The 18,061-nt window shown below is 47.6% G+C and overlaps 1 protein-coding gene and 1 long non-coding RNA gene across 4 annotated transcripts in view; one reads left to right on the top strand and one right to left on the bottom strand.

Annotated features, from left to right (window-relative positions):
- YPEL2 (yippee like 2) overlaps window positions 1–18,061 on the bottom strand; it is a 66,727-nt gene that overhangs the window by 18,628 nt on the left and 30,038 nt on the right. The window contains exon 1 of one of the 3 annotated variants that reach the window (XM_044939621.2): window positions 5,415–5,891. The exons of the other annotated variants lie outside the window; for them this stretch is intronic. Within the exon in view, the coding sequence (XP_044795556.1) occupies window positions 5,415–5,429 (15 nt within the window). The 5' untranslated portion in view covers window positions 5,430–5,891. Of the gene's footprint in view, window positions 1–5,414; window positions 5,892–18,061 lie in introns of those variants that run through there. 3 annotated transcript variants of the gene reach the window in all.
- Window positions 5,893–7,250, top strand: LOC123332714. The gene is made up of 3 exons (XR_006549687.1): window positions 5,893–6,062; window positions 6,647–6,957; window positions 7,067–7,250. It is a non-coding gene; the product is annotated as an uncharacterized LOC123332714 (long non-coding RNA).

Below are 18,061 nucleotides of genomic sequence, written 5' to 3' on the forward strand. Positions count from 1 at the left end.
TTAAAAGAAAGCAAATTAATATATCTAGGAAGAACATGATCAGTTTCTTGGATTTAGGTTTCAGTATACCCTTCAGTTCCCAAATCCAACTGGGCATTGGCAAACGAAAACGTCCTGACACTACAAAGGATTTCTGGAAAGCCAGTGGGCAAAACTTACAGACTCTCAAGGCAAGACTTCCCCTTTGACCAATCCAGACAGAAAGGGTTCCCTGCAAGACTGAAGCCACATGCTATGCGGGTGGGGGGTGGGTTGTTTTCTAAATATCTTCTAACAAGCAACCATGATAGTGAAATTAGAGACAGTTTATAGGTGTGAAGTGAAAGTCGCTTAATCGTGTCTGACTTTTTTTGACCCCATACAGTCCGTGGAATTCTCCAGGCCAGAATACTGGAGTGGGTAGCCATTCCCTTCTCTGGGGTATCTTCCCAACCCAGGGATTGAATCTGTGTTTCCTACATTGCAGGCAGATTCTTTACCACTGAGCCACTGAGGGAGCCCAAATTGAGATGGCTCATTAAAATAAATTGGAAATGGTGAAATAATAATTGTCATGGCTAATATTTTCATAGTGCTTGCTATATGCCATACAGGGCTTCCCTGGTGGCTCAGCTGGTAAAGAATCTGCTTGCAATGCAGGAGACCTGGGTTCGATCCCTGGGTTGGGAAGATCTCCTGGAGAAGGGAAAGGCTACCCACTCCAGTATTCTGGCCTGGAGAATTCCATGGACCATACAGTCCATGGGGTTGCAAGGAGTTGGACACGACTAAGCGGCTTTCATTGGACAAGGGAATGGCAATCCCCTCCAGTATTTGCCTGGAGGATTCCATGGACAGAGGATCCTGGTAACCTACAGTCCGTGGGGTTGCAGAGAGTTAGACAGGACTGAGCAACTAAGCCAACATATGCCAGACAGGATTCAAACTCTTTTACATAAGCCAGGTAATTTAATTCTGTCAACAATCTAATGAGGGAGGGACTTTCATCAACCCCATTTTACAGATGAGGAAAGCAAGACAAAGAAAGGTTAAAACATAGCCAACACAGGGTCAAATTCCAACAGATGACAGTGACCCAGGCAGTCTGGCTCCAAAATCTAAGAAATAATGAAGATGGGATGACAAGGGTGCTTAAGTGACTTCCTAAAAGAAAGGAGCTCAACAGAATTAGACTAATACCGACATGTTTAAAGGACCTCTGAATATACAAAGATCTTTCACATATATTAATTGATTTACCTCTAAAACAACAGAGGAAGAATCTGAGGTCCAGAGCTGTTCAAGTGACTTACCCAGTTTCCCAAAGCTTGTAAGTCAAGGTCAATACATAAACCTACAGCTTCTGACTCCAGGTCCCAAGATTTTTCTAGAACGTGTTCACTTGGAAAACCTGTCTCTTTGAAAAAGGAGGATGGATCAAGCTGTCAAAACTGATGAAAGTCTCTTAAGCTATTCACCCTCCTCTGCTCTGATTCCATATTTACTCAGCAACTGCCTAAATTTAATTCATTCGCTCAGTGGGTTTACCTTCAAGGAAGATAACACACATCTAAGCTTTCGGGATTATCTGTTCCACTGTAAATTAATTAGAATTCTGGTCTACCAATTAGCTTCCTGTGAGTTACGTTAGGATGAATCACTTCACCAGGGCTTGGTCACTCTTGGGAGAATGGATAAAATTTAATTTGTAAACTTAACAATGCTTAAGGCTGATTGAGGGCCACCAAGAGAATGCTCTCTGCAATCTAGCCCGAAACCAGCCCTCCCAGGTAACAAATGAATGAATGATTCTCATTTCACAACCCATGGAAAAAGAAAAGCAAAGAAGCCCTTAAAAATCCACTCCCCGTTTTTTGGGCTCATGGACTTCATGATGCAGAATGAGCAGAGAAGCTGAAAGACTGCTTCGGGGAGCTTTCAAAAAGAGAAGTAACTACAGTCCGTAGGAATCTCATGAAGTGGACTGCAGGTTAGGTATAGTGGCAAAAGGCTTCCACAGCCATGGAGGATCTCCAAACAAAACAAAATATATGTATGACTTTATCCAGTTTTAATTTCAGAGACCACTGGGCTTTGAGGAGCCCTGGGGTCAACCACTCACCTGCTGCATGGCTCTTGTCTACATTTCCACTAAAGACTAAAGTGCGCTCAGTTGTGTCTGACTCTTTGCGACCCCATGGACTGCAGCCCGCCAGGCTCCTCTGTCCATGGGATTTCCCAGCAAGAATACTGGAGTATGTTGCCATTTCCTACTCGAGGGGATCTTCCTGTCTCCTGCGTCTCTTCTTGTCTCCTTGCATTGACTGGCAGATTCTTGACCACTGTGCCACCTGGGAAGCCCTATTTCCACCAAACTTCTGCCTAAATACTTTCAGGGATAGTGAACACCCTGCCTCCCGAAGAACCCCATTCTGCTGCCAGCCGCTCTGATAATCCTTCATCTTTACATCCTTTGATGCCAAAAAATACTTCTGGTTATAGCTTTACATCGCGGTTTCCTTCCATGGGCTAAGCTTCTCCCAGTTTAGCAGATGAACTAGATTCAAATCCCCTTTCTGGCATTTTCTCTATTGTGTGTTCTTGAAGATGCTCCCCTTTCTGGTCTCAAGTTCCTCACCTGTCAAGTGGGGTAATGGTACCCACCTTGCAGAGAGTAAAGTGACTGGCATAAGCCAGGCCCTTGAAAAGTGGTAGCATCCTTCGAATTTCCTGTACACGGCATGGTTTTACTCTCACAGAGTCTCTCACTGTCTCCTTAACCTGATTTTTTCATTTCATCTTCGGGGTTCCTGAACACCCCTTTCCTCTCCTGGAAATGCTAATCAAAGCACAAGGACTTGCTTCACCAGTCAGGCTTCAGGTTGTTCACACAAACTAAAGCAGACTGAGTAATGGTTTTCCCTGCCAGGCCACAGGTCCGTTACCAGACTTTCCTCCCGTGAGTGTATTAGCATCTATCCACATTTAACCTCCGAATTCATGCACCCCCAGGGACTGGGCTTAGTCAGGAGCAGAGATATATGAAATAGTTATGAAGGAAGAGACAATGTTATTTAAAAGGGTTTGAAGAAATCACAGCCAGCGAGTTCTTATGAAAAAGACTCAAGGATACAAATATTAGAAAGATCTGTGCATTACGTGCTTGCCAAAGTGCAAAAGCTGGGCACTGGAGATTCTCAGTATTCCGTCTAGAGACAGAATACGAGCGGGTCAGAACAACCAGCCGGCCGCTCCCAGCCCCTGCCAGGCAAGGCTTCATCATCTGCCTCCAGCTCCATGCCTTCCTCACGCAGAGCCCTGCCCCTCTGCACTGGGAGTTGCATCATCTGTGAAATGAGGGGGTTGACTGAGGTTTCTTACGAGGGTGAATATTGCATGAGTCCATATTCTCCAGAGAGTAGACGCCTTGCACAGTGAACGAACATTTCTGAGTCAGACCTCTTTTCTGGTGTTTTTTCAACTTCCTGTTTATCTGGATAAAAGGTCTTTTTTGCTCATCAGCTGGTCTATCTTATCTAATTCCTCGATAAGACTCATCCTCAAGACTTAGAGACTTAAATCCCTGCCACATATTCTGGTGCTCAACCTTCTTCCCTGGCCAACAGAAAAACCTAAGGCACGCTGAAATATCAGGCACTGGAAAATCATCTCCTGGGCAAAGAGATTTTCCCACAGTAACACAGTCTATGATATTTTTAAAATAGGAGACATGGGGTGGGGTGAGAGCTAACTGTTCAATAATATAGACATGGCTGAGAGCTTCCCTGGTGGCTCAGTGGAAAGAAGCTGCCTGCAAAAACGAAAAGAAGAATTGGCCCGCCAATGCAGGAGATATAGGTTCGAAAGGCCACGTGCCACAGATACTGAGCCTGTGCTCCAGAGAGGGAATCACAACTACTGAACCCATGTGCCTCAAATACTGAAGCTCACGTGCCCTATGGCCATGCTCTGCAGCAAGAGAGTGAAGTCGCTCAGTTGTGTCCGACTCTTTGTGACCCCATGGACTGTAACCCACCAGGCTTCTCTGTCCATGGGATTCTCCAGGCAAGAATCCTGGAGTGGGTTGCCATTTCTTTCTCCAGGGGATCTTCCCGACCCAGGGATCGAACCCGGGTCTCCTGTATTGCAGGCAGACACTTTAACCTCTGAGCCACCAGGGAAGCCACCACAAATGAGAAACCTGTGCACTATAAGCAGGGAGTAGGCTCAGCTTGCCACAACTTGAGAAAAGCCTGGGCAGCAATGAAGACCCAGCAGAGCCATAAAGAAAGAAAGAAAGAATGCTGTACCTCCATAACTTTAAATCAACAAATATTTAATGTCCCAGACCTTGTGTAGCCCCAGAGGGTATAAATAGTCTGCCCCAAAGATGCTTAACTCCAGCAGAGGGCTTTCCTCCAAGGTGAAGATGACGAAGAGGACTTGAAACAGCTGCGGCACAACCTGCCTATATGCGGGCCTCTTTCCAGGGAAGGATAATAACTCAGTGAGCAGCACACCCCAAATGCTTACTACATAAGAAAAACAACAATATCTTATATCTCCCCTAGTTTGATACCACCTCAGGGCACTGTCTCAGGTATTATCCCTGTTTTATGAGACAGCTGATGGGGACTTCCCTCGTGGTCCAGTGGTAAAGAATCTGCCTACTCATGAAAGGACCATAAGCCACCCCAATGAGAAGCCCGTGCACAGTGACGAAGACCTACTGCAGCCATAAATAAATAATTTTTAAAAAGATAAACTGATGAGGACAGAGCCACACCGGAAGTTAAACTCAAAAGCGGCCCCCCTCTCTGGGGGCAGCTCCTTTGTTTGGCAGTGTGGGTGAGCCTTGTCTATTGTATACACATCACTCCCCTACCCACTGATCTTTCCTGTTGATGGGGGCGGAGAGAGGGTGTGGGATCCTTAACAGCACTGGACAGCAACTTTGAAAGCAGAACTTGTTAGTTTTTAAACAAGGACCAGCCAGTTGGACCACCGAGTGGGTGTTCCCATGCAAATTCCAGTGCTTTCAAGTTGCTCCATGAACAGAGCCTACCCAGGACAGCAAGCCGTGTTTTTCTGCAACCAGCTCTTTGATTAGGTCTAGTGAGGGACTCAATTAGCATCATGGAAACACAGAGCAGATTTCAGAAAGGAAAGGTCAGCTGCAAGCCCTAGCATTTGCTATCAGCCATCTGCCAAGCAGGAAGTGCTACTCAGATCTATTTTTAATCATATTCCCTAGGCAAAGGCTCCTGGGAGAATGCACAGGCCAGACTTATTCCAAGAGAAACATTAAATTGCTACCTTTCTGAACACATTTTTAAGCCTGTCTCTGGATACTTGGGATATCATTTTAAATATATTTTGGACACCAACTTATATATAGAGGCCCAGTTCTTGGGTTCTCTCACACTGACACCTACCTCCAAGGAGGCCATGGTTGGCCTGTATTCTCCCTTCTTGGGAAAATTCCCTGGGACTGTTCGAAGGATGGACTAATTCCACATACCATAGCAATCCCTACAACCAGGTTCCAGGTATTTGATTTGGCTGCAAATGAAGGGGGAAGTGAAGACAAAAGAGGTGGTAGTTTCAGTCCAGTGTCCACATCCACTTCCCAGAGCAATGAGACCGGCGAAGCTAACAGGGCAGACCTCCCAGTCACTCTCATTTTTCAGTCCATCTATCACTTCAGAAAGCTGAACTAACACAAGTTCCTCTGGCAGGGACTCGACCGTGACTCAAGATATGGCCTGGCTACAGAAAGGAGCAAGGTTTCAGCTCGCCTCCCAGGGACCCGGCCTGTGCTGTGGCTGGCTGGTCCGCCCAGGCGCAGGAACATTCTGTCCACTGGCTTCTTCCCCCCTCGACCCGCAGCAGCACTCGAGTCTCAATTCCCGCCAGCCCGAGGGACGAGACGTTTCTGCGAGGCCTGGACGAGGAGTCTGGCACGGTCGTGGCAGAGGAGGTTCAAACAGGCCAGGCTTCTCCCAGCCTGCGCGCGCACGGAACACAGAGTTTCCCTGTCTCTGGACGCTTACAGGTTTTCTGCCTCCGATTTCCAGCCGAAGGTAAAACCTAAGTGTACGTATGACTGTGCCTCAGCCAAGTCAAGTTCCCTTTGCCAACTAAGGCCAGAGGCCCCCAGCCAGGGCTCACCCCATCAAACCCTGCAGTGGCGCTGCGGGGCCCAGTGTACCCTGTGACAAAGGGCACAACGGGGTCTGCCCGCTGGTTTTACCAGCCTCTCCACCCCCACCCCGCCCTCCTCTTAGGAGCTTATCTGTCAGCGAGCAGCCGATGGGAAAGCTAAGCTGAAAGGGCACCTTGGCTGCGGGATCTTTGCCTGAGAATGTGAAATAAGAGACTGGGTATTTGGGGCAACTTAACACCGGGAGGCGCCCAGCCAGAGGGCTGAGGAGGAAGGGATGGAATAGGCAGAGGTGAGCTTCACAGGAGATCTAACTCCCCTGGGCTGGGGGGTGGGGAGACAGCAGGGCTGGGAACCCAACCCAGTGAGCCTCAGCAGACGTGTCCTTGAAAAAAAAAAAAAGGCCACTGCCCAGGGTCACTCCCCCTGACCCAGTTGGACCACAAATTAATTAGGGCTTCTGAGCCCTGCTGACTCTTGACTTCCTCTTCTTTCTGGTTTCAGGAGCAAAGGGAGTTAATCGGTAAACAGCTTAAGAAAGAAGAACTCTTCTTGTGCCCGTCTGAAGATCACTGGTGCCCTTCCTCTGCCCCTTTCCCAGTTTGCCACAACTGTGTATGTACTGGGAAACCCAGAAACAAATGAAAAAACACCCCAAGGAAACATGGGGTGTTGGGTTTTGTCCAAGGGCTAAACCCCAGGAACAGGAAGTTACCTGGAGATTTCAGAGCCAGGCAGACAGCCAGGGAAGGACCAAGAGAGGAAGCTGAGCTCTCAGTTCCTCTGCTAATTCAGAGCAAGAAACAGGCCTCAAGGTAGAGTTCTTAGGGGAGTGGGCTGGGGAATGAAGGGGGGCAGGGGGCAGGGGTGGGGTGCACACCCCACCTGAATTCTAACTCTGGTTCTACCACTTCCATTTCCTAGCTGAGTCCCCTTTGGTCAACTCAGTTCGCCCAAGCCTCACTTCTTCACCTGAAAATGGAAACAAGAGGAGAAAAGGGAACCCTCCTGCACTGTTGATGGGAATGTAAGCTGGTGGAGCCACTGTGGAAAACAGTACGGAGGCTCCTTTAAAAACTAAAAAAAAGAGATTTGCCATATGATCCAACAATCCCAGTCCTGGGTATATATCTGGAGAAAATTCTAATTCAAAAAATACACGCACCCCCAATGTTTATGTGCATGCTAAGTCGCTTCAACCGTGTCTGATTCTTTTCAATGCTATGGCCTGTAGTCCGCCAGGCTCCTCTATCCATGGGATTTCTAGGCAAGAATATTGGAGTGGGTTGCCATGCCCTCCCTCCTGAAGGGATCTTCCCAAACCCAGAGATTGAACCCAAATGACTCCTACCTTGGCAGGCAGATTGTTTATCACTAGCGTGACCTGGGAAGCCCATATTTACAATTTGAGTACTGGAGTGGGTTGCCATGCCCTCCCTCCTGAAGGGATCTTCCCAAACCCAGAGATTGAACCCAAATGACCCCGACATTGGCAGGCAGATTCTTTATCACTAGCGCCACCTGGGAAGCCCATATTTACAATTTGAGCCAAGACATGGAAGCAACGTAGTGTCCATGCCAAATGAAGGAAGAAGATGTGGTTCAATGGAATACCACTCAATCATTAAAATATAATGAAGGGCACTAGGCTAACTGAGGCAGGTCAGAGAAAGACAAATACCATGCTAATCACTTATATGTGGAATCTAAAAACATGATGCAAATAAACTATTGACAAAACAGAAATAGACTCACAGACACAGAAAACAAACGTAAGGTTACTAAAGGGTACAGTGGGTGGTGGTGAGGGAGCAGGGAGAGATAAGCTAGGAATTTGGGATTAACAGATACATATGAATATATAAAATAGGTAAACAATAAGGACTTACTATACAGCACAGAGAACTACACTCAATATCTTACAATAACCTATGAGGGCTTCCCTCGTTCATAGCTCAGTTGGTAAAGAATCTGCCTGCAATGCAGGAGACTCCGGTTCGATTCCTGGGTCGGGAAGATCCCCTGGAGAAAGAAATGGCAATCCACTCTAGTATTCTTGCCTGGAAAATCCCACGGACAGAGAAGCCTGGCGGGCTACAGTCCACGGGGTCGCAAGAGTCGGACACGACTTAGTGACTAAACCATCACCACCAAATAACAAGGACTTACTGTATAGCACAGTAATATATATTGAGTATAGATACTCAATATCTTACAATAACCTATAATGGAGTGAAAGTGTTAGTCGCTCAGTCGTCTCCGACCCTTTAGCCCAAATAGAGTACCTCCTTAAACCTGGTGTCCTAGGAGACTAGTTTCCTTCCCCTAGAAGAGGCTTCCCAGTGACATTCAGACCTACAGAATAGGAATCTCTGGGACCTGGAGACCAGCCATTTTATCCCAGGTTATTCTGATGTACTCTCTGACTTGGGAATCACTGCCCAAGCATCTCCACTTTCCAAAGCCAGTTTCAGTTACTCTCAGGCCAAAGACATGAAGGTTGTAGAAGCCACTTAATCTCCTCCTTCACTTTTCCCTGGCCTAAACCTCAAACTACATACACCAAAGTCATCTGATTTCTGCAACTCGGTTCTCCCTTGAAAGTAATAGGAAAAAATCCATACATGCAGGCTGCAACTGCCTGCTTATGATGCCTCAGTGAGTGAGCTCAAGAAGCTAGAGTTCACATGAGAGGGAGCATCTCACCCAGCGAACCAGATAACCCAGGTCCCAGAGTTCTTTGAGAGGCCTTCATCTCAGAGTCACGGGTGCTGGGTGTTGGCCAGTGATTTATCTGGATGCCGTTTAGCTGACAGCATCGCCAAGAATGGACTGAGCCTGGTGATTAATTACAGCCACTGGCTTAATTATCAGCACTTATTAACTTTATACAATATTAACATTCCTCTTCACACAAAGCTCATAGGCATACAGTTTAGAGCAGTTGGAGGGAAGCTGAGTGGAACCAAAGGCTATTACTCCCTTGCTTGGAAACTATCCATGGCTCTCCAGAGCATGCAGCATGCAGAATTGCATCTAAACTTCCCTGGCCTTCTGGGCCCATGTGATCCACCCATGCTGACTTCCTGCTTCCCTCTACCTGCCCTCTCCGCCTCTTACCTGAGGTCCTATAGGCTGGATCTCCTCTGCAAAGTCTCTATGCCTCCGCTGGGAATGGACTCCCCTTCCTTGTTCACTTAGTAAACACTCATCTTGCTCTCTGCCCCTGTAAGCAGCCTAAATAATCACCTATTCAAAGCCTGTGTTTCACTACATCCTGTAATAGTTAACTTGTTTCTTTTTGTAATAGTTAACTTGTTTCTTTTTGCTAGATTATGAGCTGCTTCAGGGCAAGAGTTTTATCGTGTCCAATTCTGCATGCCCAGTGCCTCATACAGTAGTACTCAGGCCACGCTGAATGGTCAGAGAGGTCATGTGCCTTATCCAAGGCCACATTCAACGTTCAGTGGCAAAGCCAGGCCCTAGGGCCGAGGCGCCCGACTCTTCATTCAGGGCTAGTAAGGTGGTGCCGATGACTCGCCACCCACAGGGCCCCACACTGTTCTCCCATGGAAGTGATGAGACTGTTTGCAACTGCGGGCACTGTCTGGCTCAGGCACCGTGTAACCAGCGCACTAGATGGCTGAGGCTGCAGTTTGGCCCGTGCAGAGGAATTCTCTGGCACCAATCAGACCATGCCACTGAACAGCGTCCATCAACTCCTGTACTATCCCTACCAAACGGAGCCCCCCTGTTGATCTAGGACACCTCCTAAAATCACACTGACCCATTTTTCCAACACCGATCTCATAACGGTCATTCCAATCATCAACTCAGGGGTCAGCAAACAATCCTCTAGGGCCAAATGGGGCCTCTCACCTGTCTTGTAAATAAAGTGCTACCGGAACACAGTCAGGCTGACTCGTTTATGTATTTTCTATGACTGCAGAGTTGAGGGGCTTCCCAGGTGGCGCTAGTGGTAAAGAAGCTGCCTGCCAATGCAGGAGACATAAGAGACACGGGTTCAATACCTGGGTTGGGAAGATCCCCTGGAGAAGGAAATGGCAAACCACTCCAGTATTCTTGCCTGGAGAATCCCATCAACAGAGGAGCCTGGTGGGTTACAGTCCACAGTGTCACAAAGAGTCGGCCACAACTGAAGCGACTTGGCATGCGCACACGTAGAGCTGAGACCATACGGCCCGCAAAGCCTTAAATATGTATTATCTGGCCCTTACAGGAAAAGTTTTGCTGACCCCTGATCTAGCTGAAGGAACAGGGAATGAAGACTCCAAACAGGCCCGCCCTGCTACCAAGGGACTGGCTGCCCCTACTCTGGAAGTCAGTGGACCAGACTGGCTTTTGCATGATGTCATTGCTTTTTTTAGCTTTGGTTTCCAGGCCTGGGATCCAGGAGGAGATTTTCCCTATCAGAGACACACACAGGGGCCCGGGGCACCCAAGCACATGACTTGGCTTGGTTTAATGGTGCTCAAGCAATGTTTATTAAATAAACAAACAAACAAAGGCCTGTGGAGTCCAGCTAGTCTGGGCCCCTAACCCTGAACAAAGGTCCACCCTCCCTCCCGTCAGTTTCAAGGTGACTAGTCACACAGGTGTCTGGCAGCAGCCTGGTGACCTAGATTTGTCAGACCTTATCTTATCAGCTTTCCTTCCTTACTTACCAGCACCTGCCCCACAGTGCCCAGGGCAGCCTGGCCTGGTGTTTTTATAGAGAAGGAGAGAGACTGGGAGGACCTCTCGCCTTCCCCACAGATATACTTTGTTTTTCTTTCTCCTGCAAAGGGGAGGACCAAGATATACGGAGACTTGGAGCTTAGAGGAGCTCCGGGAAGTCTGGTTTTTCTCACTTCCTCTCCCCTTGGGTTTCCTGGGTGAATCTGTCTGGGATGGACCTCAAAGGACTCCTCGGAGCCCTGCCTGCCAAGTGGCACGTCTGACACGTACAGGGAGGCACCAGCTGTGGGTGAAGCGAGCAAGGCAGCCACCACCCCAGGGCGAGAGAGAGGCCTGATCCTAAGAGCAGACATTCCTCCCACGACACATGAGAACGCCAGGTCTGGTTCACTGGCCACCTCATACTGCCAGTGAGAGCCCAGGCGGCAGTTTTACAGCTCGGGTCCACACTGCAGGGGGGGAGCGGGGGCAATCAGAAGGCGAGCTGGACACATTTGGCATCTCCTGACAACCAGGCAAACGGGACAGAAGACGATATGGAAATGTTGGCTGCTCAGCTGCTCCGGACAACCCTCAGGACGGAGATCCCCACTTGTCCTGCTACCGGCTACTTCTTCAGACGGTGGGCTTGTTAGGAACCAAAGGATTCTGGGTGCCAGCTGGGTGAGGGCAAGGCATACACCTGCATGCCACTGTCTCCCCAATATCTAACAGGTCAGAGGAGCTCACTGAACTCCAAACCGGCAGGGCTTAGAACAGGAGGTTTCACACCAAGACCTTTTGTTTTTCTGTGTGTGCTCGGCCATGTCCGACTCTTTGTGACCCTATGGACCACAGCCCGTCAGGCTCCTCTGTCCATGGGATTCTCCAGGCAAGAATCCTGGAGTTGGCTTGCCATTGCCCCAGCCAGGGCATATGCTTCTCTGAGCACGTCACTCATCTGTAAGAGCTGAAGTTATAGCGAAGGCTCTTGGTGGAACCTGTCCTAACAGGGAAGAAAAGGAATTTCCTGGGCCCTCCAAAGGTAGATGATTTCCCTTTTGACAACTGTAAACTGTCCCTTCAAAAACCCAAAGGTGTTAGGCGTGAGGGGTAGGGGAGAGTTAGGGCCACCTGCGCTGTCCCCTGTCATCACTGTGGTCTGGAGGGGAGGGAGGTGATGCGCCGATGAGGCGGTGTTTTTGCAGCAGCGGGCGGAGCTGTCTCCTCCTCTCTGCCTCCCCACCTCCTCCTCCTCTGAGTCACTGTCCAGCTACCAGCAATGGGCAGGGAGGGGAGGGGATCCGGAGCTGAGGTTCCCCTTGGCAAGACAGCCCTAACCCCAGAGATAATACTCTGGGTCACCAGGTCACATCCTCCCCTTGGGAGCTGGCTGAGTGCTTTGGAAAAAAAGGTACCAGAGATGCTTTTCTTGGTTTTGTTTTTGAAAGATAAGAAAAACAGCATCTCGCCCTACCCCCACCGTGGAGCATCACAAGGGGAACCAAACTGATGAGCAATTCTGAGCTGCTGCTCACACACGGAGGCCCCGAATTCTCTCCCAGCTGCCTGGGGTTGCTGCTGTTATCGTGGTAGTTCGAGGTCTCTGAAACTGCCTGATGTGTGGTTCACAGGCAAAATTACACCACCGCGCAGACTGGAGGGGAAGGGGGCAGGGGGCTGGGTTTTTCTGTTTAAACTCTAGAGAGGCCTCCCAGCTACCTGCAGGTAAACCCCACCAAGGGCAGGATGGAAGCTGCTGCTGCGGCTGTCAGCCCAACACTGTGACAGGACCTGAATCTCTGTGAGTGCCACTTTCTGTTTGGTTTTTGCTTAGGGCTTCCCTGGTACCTCAGGGGGGTAAAGAATCTGCCTGCAATGCTGGAGACCTGGGTTCTATCTCTGGGTCTCAGAGTTTTCCCCTGCAGGAGGAAATGGCAACCCACTCCAGGATTCTTGCCTGGGAAATCCCATGGACAGAAGAGCCTGGCGGGCTAGAGTCCACAGGGTGGCAAAGAGTGGGACACCACTGAGCAATTAACGCTTTCACTTTGCTTAGTGATGTGCAGATAACAACATTTACCGAGCATTTCTGATAGGTCAGGCACCATGAGAAGTACTTTATACTGATCACCTCACTTAAAGTCCACAAATCAATCTTAGAGACATCTAAGATGAACATGATTCCCATTTTTCCCAATGAAAGCACCGAAACACGCAGGAGTTGCTTAGCTACAAAACTATTTAGGTGAGGAGGTCAGGTTTGGACCTGGGTAGCCTGACTCAACGGAGAAGGCAATGGCACCCCGCTCCAGTACTCTTGCTTGGAAAATCCCATGGACGGAGGAGCCTGGTAGGCTGCAGTCCAAGGGGTCACTAAGAGTCAGACACGACACAGTGACTTCACTTTCACTTTTCACTTTCATGCACTGGAGAAGGAAATGGCAACCCACTCCAGTGTTCTTGCCTGGAGAATCCCAGGGATGGGGGAGCCTGGTGGGCTGCCGTCATGGGGTCGCCCAGAGTCGGACACGACTGAAGCGACTTAGCAGCAGCAGCAGCATCCTGACTCAAATGTTACACTGTTAACCGCTGAGTTATGTTGCCTCACATCATCTGCCACTGCTATCTTATTAATAGAATCAGAGGATGGGGAAGGTGGAAGGAAACTTCTGATCTAATGCCTCGTTTGGATGGATGAAGGAAAAGGAGAGCCTGAGAGAACAGTCTTGCCCGAGATTGCACGGCCTGATCCTGTCCTTCTCCTGCTGCCAGCGCTCTCTTCCAGGGCTGCCTCTAGCATTTTCGAGTGCCCGTTATGTGGAAGGTGGTAGGTGGTGTGTGTGGCGGGGAGGAGGTGGCAAGTGCAGAGCCAAGAGGCACTCGGTTTCTCCGGGCCTTGGTTTCCTAACCTGATGAGTAGAACTAGAAACACCCTGGTTCAAAGCCTCTAATACTCGGAGAGTCTATGACTCCAGGTCATTTAGAATCTTATTAGGAAACCAGAGGATTACACATAAAAGTACAGGTAACCACAAAAATATAGACCATATTATTACAAGACAGTCATGAGTAATTGCTGAATGAACAAACAGGCAGTGAGTACTACTGATGTTCAGTGAAGGGAGAGGATCCTATAGTCCAGGAAGACATCCTAGAAAATACTTAAGCTGGTATTCAAGAATGAGCAGACATTAGAGAAAAAGAAGGATTCTCCAGGCAAGAAAAATGATAGAAGGGGAAGAGGAATAGGATTGACCACCAATATTAGCAAGACCCAGAAAATAGTCAGTGCCAAAGGAGCTACCTAGGTCAAACCTAGGTCAAGAGGGCATAGACCCATCTAGACCTGTATCCCATTTTGGACTACCCCCATCGCCTTAAGCAAGTCACTTAAGTCCCAAGCGCATGGTAGATCTTCAATAAATAATAGTTAACAGCAACAATGCAGATTTTCCATCCTGTGTTTTTTAGGTCACCAATACAACCTCATCTGTAACATTCTTGTGCCCTCCCAGTGAGCCTTACACTTCCATGCACCCCAGAGATCACAGGTTCCCTGAATGTTGTGATCTTTGTAGGCTTCTTCTTCCTATCCCTAGCACCCAGCCTAGGCCTGGCATGTCATCTGAAACACAAAAAATATTACTGAAGTGAACAATCAGCATATGATGGTGGATTCCAGTCAGGTCCCCAAATACAAACAACCAAAGAAGCAATGGTGCAGCTTTACCATTCCAGAGACCTCGGGAGAGTGGGTGCTCCAACAAAAAACATGGGGATGGGGTTCTGCATCCACCACCTGCTTCCCAGGGAAGAGTGCCCTGATGAAAAGAGTTTGGATTTTCACGAGGAACAAAGCTTGCAATCACGGGTGTCCTTCCTGAAGGCCAACACACAAATGCACAAACCAATCTTAGGATTGGAACCTTACAGGCATCTGCAAACCACAGAGTTAATTTTCAGGGTACGCCTCATAGCTCAAGTCAACATTTCCTTTTGGTATTTAAAGCAACCACATAGAAAGGATGGCACTTGAGCAGATTTGTGCTCCAGCTGCCTGCAGTCTGCAGCAAACAACATAAGATGATTCACTCGACTTGATCTCCAGCAGCTCCTTTCATAATAAATTGGTGAGCAATTCTGCTTATGCCCAGATCATTAATTTTCACAGAGTGTAGGACAGGTCTGCCTTCCATCCAAAGAGGGTGACTTCCTGAACTCAATTCCTCTTGTTCGTGGCTATAAATGATAGGGCGAATTTTTCTAAGCCCTAGAATGCTTACAGCTCTTTCGCAAGCAGTGGTCAACAGTCTGCACCGGATGATCACCACATGCACGAACCGCCTGCAGACCACTGCGTGTGCATGCGTTTTCCCATGTCTAGTTTCTTCTTCAGTAGTTCAGCTACGACACCGTGATATCTGCCACCTGAAAGCCAGGCTCTGGTCAGGGCATTACTTGCTCAAAACCCTTCAGTGGCACCCAACTGCCAGCAGAATAAAGTCCCAACTTCTCCCAACAACCTGGCTTCAATCCGTATTCACATAGTTCCTCATTATGTTACCCAAAAGGATGGCTCCTCCCCCACTCGCAGGGCCTTCACTTCTTTGTTCATGACGCTCCTTTTACGAGTCCCTCCCCATCAACTTCCACACATCTAAGTTCTTGCTTCAAGGGACATTTCAGTGTCACTCCTACCAAGTCTTCCCAGAACTTATAGACCTCAAGGGGTTTTTTGATCAAGGATCCTTTGAGAACCTAATGAAAGCAATGGAACCCTCCCTAGAAAAATATACACATATGCAGAATTAAACATACAATTTCAGGGACCCTTTGAAGTCAGTCCAGAGACCCCAGATGTAGAGCCCCTTATTCTGTCTTTCTCTGAGAGAACTAACAAGTTATTTGCACAGATATTCACTGGAAATTGGCCAGTATTTAAGAGCTGTGCCAGGGGCTAGAGACACAAAGATGACATCACAATCATCTCCATGAGTAGTTCATAGGCTACTGGGAGATATGAATCATTACACCATGATAAATGCTTTAAGATAAACATAAGGTGCGGGATTCCCTGTGGTCCAGTGGTTACGACGTGGCACTTTCACTGCTGGTGCCCAGGTTCAATCCCTGGTCAGGGAGCTAATAGACCATACGCTTTGAGGCACAGCCAAAAGATAAGAGAAAGAGACAGCACCTAAGATAAACATAAGGTGAAAGACAGTTATTCTGCTCTATCTGAAGGGGATTGGTCCACCTCATAGATCAAAAAAATCCACCTCACAGATCAAAATTCAAGGATGCTGAAGTCCCTTATATAAAAATGGCATAGTATTTGCATATAAACTAGTAGATTCAAGTTGGAACCTATGATAAGGAGTTTGGGGACTTCTCTGGTGGTCCAGTGGTTAAGAATTTGCCTTCCAATGCAGGGGACATAGGTTCAATCCCTGGTTGGGGAGCCAAGATCCCAGGTGCCTTGTGGCCAAAAAAATAGAATGTAAAACAGAAGCAATATTGTGACAAATTCAATAAAGACTCTAAGGATCTTCCAGACCCAGGAATTGAACCAGGGTCTCCTGCATTGTAGGAGGATTCTTCACCAACTGAGCTATGAGCCACCAGGGAAGCCCTCTCTCTATATATAATTCGTTAAATTGTTCTAAGGGGAAAAAAGCTGGGGTGGGGAGGAGGGAGTGAATGACTTATCTGCCTGCCAATGCAGGTTCAGTCCCTGGATTGGGAAGACTCCCTGGAGTAGGAAATGGCAACCCATTCCAGTATTCTTGCTTTGAAAATTCCATGGACAGAGGAGCCTGGCAGGCTATAGTCCACGAGGTCACAAAGAGTTGGACATGTACACGCATGCACACACACACACACCCCATAACTAGTACCGTGCGTGACCACCCCACGATACACATTTCGTATTCATGCAATAACAGAACACAGCCAATGAAACAGATGACCAACTTACAGGCACAGCCCCCACCGCCATCACCCACGTGTACCAGAGGCCTCTGATACCCAGTGAAGGTGGTCCCAACTCTGAACAATTATGCTATACAAATTATACCAGCCTAACTTATTATTTATCTTACCCTGAATTGATTCAATCTCTGCCTCATGGGGAGAAGATACTGTAAGAGATTATATTTCACAATCTCTTTTCACCAAGAAACACTATAACCACATTCCTTTGTTTGGAGATTTGCTGTATAGACATGGTTCACCTGTCACCCCTTCCTGGGTGGTCAACAGCTCATCTGCAACTCCACCCCCACCCCACACCGCTCCGCACCCCCCCCAGCAAGTACTAACACTTCATTAGCAGGAGATTAGCGCTTTCAAAGATCAAACAGTTGAGCAAAAGAAGCTTTAGGTTGCATATGTGATTCTCTTTGCAAAAGCAAAACTGATTGTGTCTTTAAACTGGGGTATTGGTGTATGCTGGAACACTTCCATAATTTATCACTTCTGCCTTTACTGCGCCTCAGAAATGCTCTTTAGGAAACTGACAAACATGTGACAGTGTTTTGCAAACATTGCAAAAGAAGCAAAGGCACCTGCTATTTGGCGTGGGTCCCGAAATCGCGATTGTTTTCAACCTTTTGTTTCTTTAAACCCATCAATCACTCTGGCCTGGGTCTCCAAGATTTTAGAAACAAAAAAAGGGTTAATGAGACAGACATTTACATGTTTATATGCAATCTGCCTTTTTCCCCTCCTGCTAGAATGAAAAACAAATTTTACTAATTTTTTTTTTTTTTTTTTGGGTAAAAAATGACTGTCATCACTGGATACCAAAACCACTCAACTAATAAAATTACAATTTGACGTATTTTGCAAATTGGGTAAGCTCACAGAATTATCTTCAAGACCCATGTCTTACTGCATGTGTTCTTTAGGAATTATGCCATTTAATGTGACATAGCAGTTATTAATACAACTAATGCAATCCAATGCTCATTATAACATTTTCCAGGGTACTTAGAGAAAAAGAAATGTGTAGTTTTTTGATTTTTTTTTTAGAAATTCTGTTCCTGTATTTATTTTTCACATGAGGTTTTCAGGACAAAAATAACTGCATTAACATTTTGGAGAGTTCGTTTTATTACATGTTGAAGACAAGCTGGCGGGTAGTGGGAATGAAGAGAGACAGGTCCTTGACAGGTAGAGTTGATAGGACTGGACGGTACCCCACTTCTGTCCACAATCTCTAAGTCGTCATTGTGTTGG

This window comes from Bubalus bubalis, chromosome 3, assembly GCF_019923935.1.
Source record: "Bubalus bubalis isolate 160015118507 breed Murrah chromosome 3, NDDB_SH_1, whole genome shotgun sequence".
In the NCBI taxonomy this organism is placed as follows: Eukaryota; Metazoa; Chordata; class Mammalia; order Artiodactyla; family Bovidae; genus Bubalus; species Bubalus bubalis.